At 42.9% G+C, this 13,166-nt stretch overlaps 1 protein-coding gene across 1 annotated transcript in view; it reads left to right on the top strand.

Moving 5' to 3' along the window:
* LOC126203943 (protein takeout-like) overlaps positions 1-13,166 on the top strand; it is a 64,425-nt gene that overhangs the window by 20,800 nt on the left and 30,459 nt on the right. The window contains exons 2-3 of the mRNA XM_049938337.1: positions 8,476-8,568; positions 11,284-11,434. Coding sequence (XP_049794294.1) covers positions 8,476-8,568; positions 11,284-11,434 — 244 coding nt within the window. The remainder of the gene's footprint in view (positions 1-8,475; positions 8,569-11,283; positions 11,435-13,166) is intronic.

Raw genomic sequence — 13,166 nt, 5'->3', positions numbered from 1 at the left:
CCTGCTTAGTCGAACATGGAAACCCACCACCCTACGGTGCAAGTCAAAGAAGCTGCAGCGTACATGGTGGCAGAACCGTCTTAGTCTCTGATTCAAATCCTCCACTCTGTAACAGAGATTCGCAATCGGTCTAGTCGACTGTTCTGTAAATGGTGAGCTCTGCTTTCATCTCGCTTTCAGGCCTGGCAGAGTTTACGACTTGTGATATCAACTCGAAACCAGGTAGAAAGCGACACTACCAGCAGTTGGCTGCAGCATGTGCTCTTCATGGCTTCCAGAAGGACCCGCTCCACGTCTGAAATGACTGCATCCGGTATGCACACAGTATACACACTGGATTTCTTCCCCTCTTCAGTAGCCATGCCCCTAAGGTGCCCAATAACGCGCCAAACATCGGAGGTCTCAACTGCCAATAATCCCACAGTCTCTGACTGTCCAGATCTTGCAGACTGAGAGGTTTCCTTTGAAACCGACAAGGGACTCCATCTTTCTGAGGGACAGTGTCAGCTGCAGATAACAACTGGAACCTGTTTGTCAGGCTAACTGGGGATGCCTTACTTGTGGTCGCCTGGAAAGTCTTTCGCCGCCTGCCGCACCCACAGGCGACCTCCCACTCCACCACGGGTGAGGAGGTAACCTCAGTGCGAGCAGTAACTGGGCTCACCGGTGCGGACTAATCGGCTGACTTGTGGGTCGTGCTTGACGTTCGTTGGATCCCCACAGCCAGTCCACAACAGTGATGCCCATCCACTGGAGTGTAATCGAAGGCAACACAGCCTGGGGGTGAGAGCGAAGTATCACTGACTTGGCTCGTATCAACTCTCAGGAGTCACAATCCATATCCATACTAAAGATCGTAGAAAACCACACTACACAGGGAAACAAAGGACTAACGACTTTACTGCAGAAAACTCACGAAAACTTAAGAACTCTGTCTCATAAATTAGAGTAACACAAGGGACTCGAAAACTAAGCTACCAAAGCACACAGGTGAGAGTAAATAATTCTCTCCTGGTTAGGAACTCGTAAGATGGCACAAAATCGGTGTCCAGTAAATGTTAAATTAACATGCAGAAACCCAAAAACTAAACTAACAAAGTACACAGATGACACCATACAGTTCGTTCCTGGTCAGGAACTCGTAAAATGTCACAAAATCTGTTACTTTCCTGTTGCTGCTGTTGCTCGACCACAAGCTGCCGGCTGACAATTGTTTTAGTCCATTTTCTGTACGTTTGTGAGGAGCACTAGTGCAGTTGTCTTGTTACACTTCACACGGTAGCTATTTCATAGTAGTTATTCCCAGTCTAATCCTTGCGTCTGTCGTACCACAAGTCGATTATTTATGGGTGACTCGATTGAGTATCCTTACGTGGCTATGATGATGATATGAAGTAGCGAGAAGTATGCGAACATTCAGCCCCCAAGTAGAGAACTTAACCTAGCCGGAAATCGAACAAGATACTCGAGGATTTAGCTGCATAAATTCTAACCAATGTACACTACACCACTAAGATGATAACGTGTTGTGACGAAACGAGGGGAGTTGTAAGGGAGTGCCGTGCGGGATTAGCCGAGCGGTCTATGGCGCTGCAGTCATGGACTGTGCGGCTGGTCCCGGCGGAGGTTCGAGTCCTCCCTCGGGCATGGGTGTGTGTGTTTGGATAATTTAGGTTAAGTATTGTGTGAGCTTAGGGACTGATGACCTTAGCAGTTAAGTACCGTAAGATTTCACACAAATTTGAACATTTGTAAGGGAATGGTTTCTTAAGTAGACACACTCACGCCGCACAACCCTCGCTGGGCTTCAATGATTCCGTAAGTCTCCTTTAGAGTAAGGCGAACACAACCGAACCTGCAACAGGAAACTAGAACTATCTCTGTGAACTGTAGGCATGCGTCAGCAATTCACATTCAGTGGTGTTTGGTTCGCATTCACCTGTGTTATTTCGGTATTCGATGGTTGTGGTTTTTTTAAGTAACTAACAAAGGAAGTTTGTGTCTCCTCTGGTTTGTTGCTAGCAGTAAAGAAAACTCTCATCTGATATCACGTCTACTTTTGTTGTTTATAAAGTTTCTGTACCTGAGTTAAATGTTTAATTCTTAAACAAAAGCCAAGTTCGTTGTAAGTGGAGCACAGAGTAACACCAAAGGATGTGAGCCAGAAGATCAATCCCCAGAGCAGTATTGATATTCGCATTGAACAGGAGTGGCCTAGAATTCGTCTCACGAGACATACGAGGTGTGGCTAGAAAAAAACCGGACTAGTACTGGTGAAACAATAAAACGAATGCAATAAGGCTGAAAGTCGCGTGGCCTGTCACGTGACTCTCGCTCCGCCTACTGCTCGAGTTTCATCTGCCTCCTGCACTCAGTCTGCCCGTGGCGTCTGTTTTAAGTAGTTGACGTTTTGTCTGTGCGTCGGAAAATGTTAGGTGTACAGAAAGAACAGCGTGTTAACATCAAATTTTGTTTCAAACTAGGAAAATCTGCAAGTGAAACGTTTGTAATGTTACAACAAGTGTACGGCGATGATTGTTTATCGCGAACACAAGTGTTTGAGTGGTTTAAACGATTTAAAGATGACCGCGAAGACACCAGTGATGACACTCGCACTGGCAGACCATTGTCAGCAAAAACTGATGCAAACATTGAAAAAATCGGTAAACTTGTTCGACCACGATTCATCGCAAGTAATAACATTTTGTAAGAAGGTGGGATCACTTTCAATGTTTTCCAGGATGTCAGAACAAATCATTCTTCGGCGTTCCTTCTGTTCAATTGTGAGACACTTTGGAACCATTTTTGAACACACTTTGTTCATGTTGAAACTTTCATGAAGAATCTGCCTAACACTTTCCTTGTCAAGTCCTGTTAACTCAGACACTGCTCTGATTGTTAAACGGCGATCTTGTCGAACAAGTTTACCGATTTTTTCAATGTTTGCATCAGTTTTTGCTGACAATGGTCTGCCAGTGCGAGTGTCATAACTGGTGTCTTCGCGGCCATCTTTAAATCGTTTAAACCACTCAAACACTTGCGTTCGCGATAAACAATCATCGCCGTACACTTGTTGTAACATTACAAACGTTTCTCTTGCAGATTTTCCTAGTTTGAAACAAAATTTGATGTTAACATGCTGTTCTTTCTGTACACTCAACATTTTCCGACGCACAGACAAAACGTCAACTACTTAAAACAGACGCCACGGGCAGACTGAGTGCAGGAGGCAGATGAAACTCGAGCAGTAGGCGGAGCGAGAGTCACGTGACAGGCCACCCGACTTTCAGCCTTATTGCATTCGTTTTATTGTTTCACCAGTACTAGTCCGGTTTTTTTCTAGCCACACCTCGTACCTTGGCACGAATGCCATAGTGCTCAGCCTCCGTGGCACATTTCCCCCACCACCATGCCATGCTGTCTGAGCTCTAGGAGGGGGAAGAGGGGGGAGAACACACCGCATTTAAATGGAAATGCAGGCGCACGGCATAGGAAATGGTTTTATATTTCACGTTTCTCAACAACACAGATCACAGGAAAACTGATTATCAGTATTATTTAATTACTTTTTTTTGCACTTAAGACATGACAAATTTTTATTGTGTAAAAACTGGCGGCATGTGGCAGACACAGACAATTTTATGGATTTTAGCACCCAGATTGCGACATAATCGTGAGATACTTAGTTTCAAAATCGAAAAAACGTCTTTCACATACATATTTTTGCAATTTCATTATGAGAGTGTGGAAACTCTACGTGAGGAAAACACTGTAGACCTCCTGGACCGTTTCAAGGTTTTTCTGTTTGAAATGGGAATTAACTTGCAGATTGGTACGTTACCTCTGCACTTACAGGAGTGCTTTTAACTCAAATGGTAAACGATTTCGAAAAGAGTTCGGAAACAGAGGTAAGATTGATAGTATCTTCAAAACGGTTAGAAAATTTTCCTTGTGAATGCTTCAAGACCATCACGAATTCTTCAGACCTCACATTTTCTTAAACGTCAGTGAGCTTAGGGAAGTGGACTACGTTTGTCAGATTGTGTTCCTGTTACAACGCGAGTTTGTATTAAAATGCAACCCCATAAAATCACAAAGAAGTTGTTCCCCAACTGGAAGTGTCTTCCTGTGGACAGTGTGCTGTCAAGGCCACTTAAAAGGCGAGGTCACCAGGCCATTCCGGATATTTTGGGTTTCATTCCTACACTCCCTTTTCCTTCACATGTTCAACAATAGCAAGTTTTAAATCGAAAAATAGTTCCAAGCACGCCCATTTACCTTATAAACATATATTGCAGATATAGAACCTCGATACTCTTCCTTCAGTTGCATCGAAATCTGTTGGAACCGACAATAGAATCACGTGTGCGACTTCAAAAATTTTACTATTCGTACCAATGATGTCATCACGATTTCTTTGCCTGCAAATTTAGAACAAAGCGCTTGTGGATGTACAGCACAATGAATCCCGTCTGTCGATAGTTGTAATTTATTGCTATTTCATTGTCAGCTAAACTTGTAAATTCTTCATTATGTTCGATTCCATGGGAATGATTGTCCCCTACGGCCGCGATGTAATCCAGGACAGAAAGACGTGTCAGCATGGATTATAACATCACTTGTCTTTTTTTATAGCATTACATATCTAGATTGCAACTGACAGTGCAGGTATCATCAGTGGGTTATAAGTAGTCATTGAGACTGAACGTAATTACAAAGACACATATTCCGATCTCACATACTGAAATTGGAACATTTGGTGTTATAATTACGTGCAGCGTACATGACTACTTACGACCCACTGATTGTAGCTCAACTGTCAGTTGAAATATAGATCTCTATTGCAATAAAAAGGCAAATGACATTACGACCTACGCTGAGACGTCTGAATGTCCTTGAAATTCTTTCTTCATCGTATTGTAATATCGTTTCATAGGAAATTTGCAGTACCCATCGGTTATGCGAGTGCATAATACATACTCGCCGGCCAGGGTGGCCTAGCGGTTCTAGGCGCTACAGTCTGGAACCGCGCGACCGCTACGATCGCAGGTTCAAATCCTGCCTCGGGCATGGATGTGTGTGATGTCCTTAGGTTAGTTAGGTTTAAGTAGTTCTAAGTTCTAGGGGACTGATGACCTCAGAAGTTAAGTCCCATAGTGATCAGAGCAATTTGAACCATTTTTGTCGAACATTGAATAACAGATGAGCTCCCGTGAAAGTAGAAATGAGGAACACAAGCCACAAGGAACGTCGTTGGATAAGAGAGCACTAGTACTAATGAATCTCGAAGTTCCCCCATTTAACAGCTTTTGAGCCCAAATTATCAGAGATCTAATTACTCGCTTAGCACTTAACGTAGGTTCGAGAGACGAGGGAAAAAATCAGATTTGGAATGTTATCATACCCGATTAATGACGATTGATCTCTAGCAATAGACAGTATAGTAGCAGATTACACACATCAGACACAATTTTAAGAGAACTCAAGAAGATTTCCTTTTTAAACCTCACAGATACAACACACTGAATTAAAATAAGAAAATTTACAAAGCAAAACGTTTTTACTCAGTTTGGGGGACATCTGAAGCAGATAAAATATCTCGAATTACTCTAGAATACCATTATTGCGTCAGGAAGGGTATCCAGCCATAGTAATACTCTCATGAGGAAAAAGAACTCAGATGTGATACCTGACGATAACTTCAAAGAAACGTTCTTTATGCAAGTTTTCATTTTGAGAGAGTAACTAACTTGCATATTTTCTGGGAGAATAGCTCCTCACACCTTCACGTTCTGCCTTATAAAAGCATGTGGTAGTGTCGTGAGAGCGTTGCCAACTACCGATGTGTGGCTCCTGGCGTACCCTCATAGCTTGACTTCCACCTTATCTCTCCTACATTCCAGTGTGGATCGTTAGTCATCTCTAGATAGCTGAGTCATTTAGAGCATAGACCACCACCTAGTTATGCCTCGCGCATGCCATCACAGTTTTATTACTGCCGCCACCTCTTCTGTTTTCGAAGTATATGTGGGCAGTGTGAGTCTTTTTTAGTCCGCTGAGTCGGTAAGACCGTTGCCGCCATGTAGTTATGACTGAGAACCCACCACTGGACATTTAAATCCCACAGTAAGTCTCCCACGTACCAGAGCTATAAGAGCATCTCATGAACCATTCCCAGATAGCTGACACAAAGAGTTTTGCTCTCCATCCCAGTATGAATTTTGGAATGCACTCATAGTTTTACTCCTAGCTGTACTTCCCTACATTGCAGACTTGTAAGAACGCGTTGTGAGTCATTCGTAGGCAGTTACGTCAGTTAAGAGCATTGGCCATCATCCGGGTGTAACTCCTGGAATTCCCTCACACTTTTTCTTTCGCTTGCACCCTTGCACGTATAAGGGTGGGTTGCGAGTCATTCCTAGATATTTGAGTTGGTAAGAGCATTGCCCACCGCCTAGTTATGCCTCATGAATGCCCTCAAAGCTTTACTTCTGCCTTCACCTCTCCCACTTCCGGGATATGGAGGCAGTTGTGGGTCATTTATAGATAGCTGAGCGGACAAGAGCATTGCCAAAATCCAGATCTGTCTCGTAACCCACCATTGCACCTTTAATTCTGCCACTACTTCTCCTATATGCCAAACCTGTGAGGGTATGTCCCGAATCACTAAGAGCATTGGTCTCCAACCTTCAATAACTTTTGGTATGCCCTCACAGCTTTATTTCCACCTATACCTCCTTAGATTTCAGGCGTGTAAGAACAGGTTGTGAGTTATACCCAGACCCACATCAATAAGAGCATTGACCTCCATCCACTGCCACTACTTCTCCTATATGCCAAACCTGTGAGGGTATGTCCCGAATCACTAAGAGCATTGGTCTCCAACCTTCAATAACTTTTGGTATGCCCTCACAGCTTTACTTCCACCTATACCTCCTTAGCTTTCAGGCGTGTAAGAACAGGTTGTGAGTTATACCCAGACAGCCACATCAATAAGAGCATTGACCTCCATCCACTGCCACTACTTCACCTATATGCCAAACCTGTGAGGATATGTCCCGAATCACTAAGAGCATTGGTCTCCAACTTTCAATAACTTTTGGTATGCCCTCACAACTTTACTTCCACCTATACCTCCTTAGATTTCAGGCGTGTAAGAACAGGTTGTGAGTTATACCCAGACCCACATCAATAAGAGCATTGACCTCCATCCACTGCCACTACTTCTCCTATATGCCAAACCTGTGAGGGTATGTCCCGAATCACTAAGAGCATTGGTCTCCAATCTTCAATAACTTTTGGTATGCCCTCACAGCTTTACTTCCACCTATACCTCCTTAGATTTCAGGCGTGTATGAACAGGTTGTGAGTTATACCCAGACAGCCACATCAATAAGAGCATTGACCTCCATCCAGGTATGGTTCGCGGTGTGCCCTCACAGATTTACTTTCGCCTGCACCTCTCCTACATTCGAGACCTGTGAGGGCGTGTCGTGAGTCGATCCTAGATAGGTTACTCGGTAGGAGCTCTGCCCACCACCCAAAATTGACTCGCGGAATGCTGCCAACACTTTAGTTCCATCACTATCCATCCTACATTTCAGACCTATGAGGCTGGGTTACAGGCCAGTCTTAGAAAGCTGAATCATTACGAATATTTCCCACAGTCACAGGCTTTATTTCTGCCATTACCTCCCTCACATTCAGATCTTCGAGGGCAAATCGTGAGTCATTCCTAGATAGTTGAGGCACTAAGAGCATTGCCAACAACACAGCCAAGCCTCACAGACAACTCTCACAGTGTTCGTTCTGCCACACCAGTAAGAGTCAGTCGTCAGACATTCCAAGCTAGCTGAGTCAGCCAGAACATCGCTCGCAATCCAGGCACTGCTCACGACCATCCATGTCACCTTTACTTCTGCCCTGCTCTCAGTTGCCTATCAGACTTCCGAAGGCATTTCGTGAGGCACTCTTACGTAGTCGGATCAGTTAGAGCATGACCTGCGAAAGACTGATTTCTGCTACGAATCGCAACTCAGCATACTGTATTAAACTGTTAACAAGTTTCAAAATAGCTGCATAGTGAAACACTCATTCCGGAAATGACGAATCTCTGAACAGCTTCTTTTCCTACGGTATTTACATTTCCTATCTAATGGTAATAGCACTACAGGTCCTTGAAGAATGGTTATAGATAATCGCTTTTGCGCCATTGATGAACACAGATCTCAGTTTCTTAACAGCTTTCTGTCCCGAATTACCCGTAGAGGAGGTCTGTTGTTATTTCCAGTTTTAAAACACGTACTTCTGTTCGTTAAAAACTTAATTTCAGAGATCGAATTTAAAAATATGCTCTACACATTATATCATAAAAATTTTAAACTCAGTTTTGTCACTGCACTTCGGGTGTTGCTTCAGTTTTATTTTATAGTACAATGCGTTCTAATTCCTCAATAAGCTTCTGTTCTCTTACAGCATCATCTCTGAAAACCTGCAAGCAGACTGACCCAGACTTCAACGGCTGCTTGAAGAAGGCGATTATGGATGCTGTGCCAATACTGAAAAAAGGTAACTTCCGCCACGTTCGGGATGCATTTCATGATTTTTTTAAAAATTGTGCTGATCATGCAACAGTGCTTTCCCTAGATAAGCAAGTGCTGACTATGTTAGCATTAGGGAAAGATAATAATTAACGGTCAAATGTAGCAATGGATTATTTTGAATAGCTGCATGATAATAAGCAGATGGGAAAATATATGAGACTTTTGTTGATTGTGGGCTGAAACTGGGTAACAACTAAATCAATGGGTTGGAAATTGGCAAGACTACAACGCTTGTCAAGTGATATGTTATCAGCAAATGTTAGCTATGTTGTAGTTGATAAGAGAAAAGAGCCTGATGAATAGGTTGCGAAAGGCTGGAGAAACCTCTTGTTAACATGACATACACCTTATGAGAAAGTCTCGTCAGTATTGTGGCAGCTTATAATATATTAATTTGATTTTAGATTGAAACTGTTGTAGGTACAGTGAGCACCATCATACTCTTTCATGAACCAATCTCAATTTCTTCACTGACAGTTACTGCTCGCTGATGTGTGTACACATGCGACATACTCGTATGCCTCCGGAGATGTATTTTAAATTTTTGGAAATCACAAAAAATGGCTAGAACCACTTGAGTTAACTATTGAAATACGTTTGTTATCCCAATATTTTCAAAACGCCTCACTCTTAAATCATACTCACAGCTATCTGTGCGCATACAGGAAAGCCTGCTCAAAGCTGGACGATGTTTTGTTCTGTCTTCACTAAGTGTTCTTTCAGATTCTCGAATACTTTTTGACATTGCTCATCAAGTTCATAATTTTGGTTTAGGATCAGCAGTCTGTAAGAGTTTCTATCACTGAATATTTGCCCTGGCACACAATTTGTACGAAAGTTGCATGTCTCTAAAAATGGAACAGTTTTTTTTTTCTATTGTCAAGTTTGGTACAACCTTTTATGCTATATATTATTTCTGTATCAGGTTTTCCAGCTTCATTTGTAAGAAGGACCACCACTATCGTAATTTCTCCAAAGGTATTCATTCTCAGAGTCAAGCCCCCTCACCATCATGTGCTCTTCCCTGAAAGCTTGAAACGTCTCATTTAATAATTCACAATGCCCATGCCAGGTGGAAGTGGCAAGTATGTCATCAATATATACAGCGATTTTTGCACTTATCTCAGGTTCAAGTACCTGGTCTAAAATTGTGACAAAAACAGAAAAATTTATGTTCAGCCCAAATTGCAATACCTTGAATTAGTAGGTCTCGTCCCAAACTATTTTGATGCGTGTATTTTCTCCTTTCGACAGTTAAATTTTGTATGTCAGTTATCTAATGACTTCTACTGCAACTTGCCCTTTTACGTGTAAGAATCTCTGCTGCCTTCCCTATTTCATTTCTCGAAGGTAGCCATGCAGCTTTCCATAACGTAACGAAATATGTCTTCTTTTATGTCTCAAAGTAATCTACAAATATACTTTAAAATTATACTGGATGCTTATAAATGAGTTATACAAAAGTAACTTTAATTTGTGAAAAGCGTAAATAACATACGGAAACGTTTCATACAGCACTGAATGCAGTATATATTCAAGTTTTATTCCCACCTAACACTTTTACATCCAGACGTTTCCGGTAGGTGGCATGCTGGAAGCAGTTATTGCAACAACTATCTAGGAGTCGTATAACGCTGCATAGTGTGTGTAGTATTGTTTATGGATACAAGAATCCAAATCCGCTACTACAGTTCAGAGACAATTCAGCACTAATATGGCAAGCCAAGCGGCCACCTCAAAGACAATCTGTAATTCACTTGTACAATCGCTTCACCGAATCTGGCCACGTATCACATAGGGATTTCAGTCAGCGTCGGGCAACAGTCTCTTAGCTGACATATCGTACCTGGACACGCTTGAAGACTTATGCCTATATTACAACAGGATATGTGCACATAATTTATTTTCCAACAAGTTGGCGCTCCACCACATTGTCATCGTAAAGTTGTCGCGCAACTCCGTACGAGTGTGCCTGGCGGATTGGATTTGGTGGCCACCACGATCACTTGATTTAACTGCAATGGAGTTCTGTGTATGGAATTATCTAAAATACAGACTGTTTGTTCTTCCGCTTCTGGGATAGCCGCGAGCGGCGGCAACGGATAAGATAGGCAGCTGCATCACACATCGTGACCTCGCTTCTTAGTATTTGGTGGCGAAATCATTACGGATAGGATATTTGTCGTGCTACAAAAGATAGATGCAATTAACATTTGTAAACAAAACTGGGAGATATACTGCACTCAATGCTGTATCAAGTATTTTTATAAGTTACTTACCTTCTCAACAATTAAAGGATATAAACATCCTTTATTGCATGGATACGTATCTCTCCTCGTGTAATATTTAGTTCTTAGTGCACTAATAGTTTATAAATTAACCGAATTAGCTGCATCAGTTCTTGCGGCTTTAGATTTGTACACCTGTTGGATAATTTTTTGTGGACACCCAGGAGACAATCAAGTCGCAGCTTACTGGGCTATGCAAAGCAGTTATTGATCCATATTTCACGGCAATGCTATTATTTCTTCCCAATAATTAATTCTGTTTTATTTTCTCCAATTAGTAGGATCTCGGCACTTTAGAACTGTTGAATCAGTTCAGTTGTCTGACCCATGTTATTTATTTACTAGTGCTAGATAGCATCTGCTATTCCGTCAAATGCACTCTTCCTTTCCAGGTATTCCGAGTCTCGGCCTTCCGCCACTTGACCCGTTGCACTTTACGCAAATCAAAATCAACGACTCACCTGACCGGCCAGTCGCCCTAAGTCTGGAATTCAACGAGGTGGACATCACCGGTATTGGCAATGGGATCGTCGACTCCATCGAGTAAGTACCACAGCGTTAAAAATAGCACGGACGGTCCTTACACTTTCTACTCCTCCCAAAAAATGTTATTGTGGTGTTTAACAATCACTACGGCTTCTCTGAACTAGCTTTCATGGAATCCGCTAGTGGCTGCCAGTACCTCAGTCTCATCTAATTGAATCCTCTGCACTTGTGGCCGCAGAGCGTTTCCGTAACGGCTGAAATGTCTGTTTCTCCCCTCCTCGAGAATTCAAAAGATGTGAGGCGTGCGGTAGCACGCGGAAACGGAGCGTGCCAGGGCGTGCATTGGACCTTCAAAAAGGTTACAACCCCTCTTGAAGTTGCCCTCCGTAGATAGGAACAACACGTTGGTTATAAGTAAAAAATACAACCACGGTGTAATAGTCCTGAATATTTTAACATGTGTGAACTTGCAGCTGCACAATACGCTTGTTTGCTGGAGCGTATTCTATAAGCTCTTTAAAATAGCTGCAAATTCAAAATATTACGTCGCTAATGACACGCACTCAGCGATTATTTTTCACAAAGGCAAAGAGTGGCGAGGCAGAAAGTTACCAACGTCATACGTAGGTATACTGGACGTGTTGAGCACATAGCCAATTCCGCTAAGTGCACAGATAAACATATGCACTTTAACGTCCATTGGGGTTTCATACTGCTTGAGCGGGCTCCATCTGTCTGTCAGTTCCCATCTCCCGGTTATGTCAAGGTTTTCAGGAAGATTCCTTTGGTTGCAGGGCCAATGCTGGAACTGAAAATCCCCTACCATATATTCCTACCTCGTGCTTCCACAACCCCAATATCAATTCTCCTGTAATTTTGCTGAAAACATCCCTTATTCTAAAATGGGCCATTATTTCAGCAACCTGCTGTAACTAGAGAGTAATCTAAATTTTTCCACAAATAGTGAGGACAGTGTAATCACTACATTTACGAAATAACCAAAATGACTGAAGGTACGTGTGTTCGAATTTTAGAAAGGAGGTTACACGTGTGTTCCCACGCTAAGACTATTGATCCATAAATGTGGCGCATTATCTGAAGAGAGTGGGGGGGGGGGAGACTGTTGTAACTAGAGGATACTGTTGCCCGAGAGAGATGTTAATCGGTCAGTACTTCGGCCTAGTCGCAGGTTGTACAGACACGTGATGGAACTCGCGTTAGGGATCGCTATAAGCAGTTTCCGACGTTTTATACAGTTTTGTTGTTGCCAGACACTGGGCAGCGCTTTATGAAGCATTTATAAATATCTGCATATATATTCTTTCCCAAGGTGTACTTATCAAATCATCTCCGGCTTCGATCCGGGTGACTCCGTTGTCCGGAACGTTTCGATGGATATCAGCCTTGTTATCTTCTGGCGAAGCGTCCCTCTAAAATACCGCATGATTTTTGGCATCAAGGAGAAAAGAAACTGCAGATAGAAATCCGTGTCCGGAACCGTAATCCACCAAGACAACGGAGCTTTGCATTCATGGACATCAGGCCTTTGTACGCAGCAGCAAGGTGCACCTTTTCCATTGGCGGCCGTGGCAGTCAGTCGCGATCACTGAATAACAAACAACATTACGAGATGTTACGCCTACGGTCCTTCAGCGTACAAAGTTACGTTTGCTGCCGCGGGGGTGGCCTAATGGCAAACATCGGCGCTTATAGCTTCGACGCTCTGCAGCGTCGTTGGGTGACGTTGCCAGACACGGCTTCCTGTCCTCGATTTGTTCCTCAGGACACC

Source organism: Schistocerca nitens, chromosome 9 (assembly GCF_023898315.1).
Source record: "Schistocerca nitens isolate TAMUIC-IGC-003100 chromosome 9, iqSchNite1.1, whole genome shotgun sequence".
NCBI classification, from domain to species: Eukaryota; Metazoa; Arthropoda; class Insecta; order Orthoptera; family Acrididae; genus Schistocerca; species Schistocerca nitens.
The sequence above is the reverse complement of the archived record's forward strand: the minus strand, read 5'-3'. Positions and strand labels throughout refer to the sequence as shown.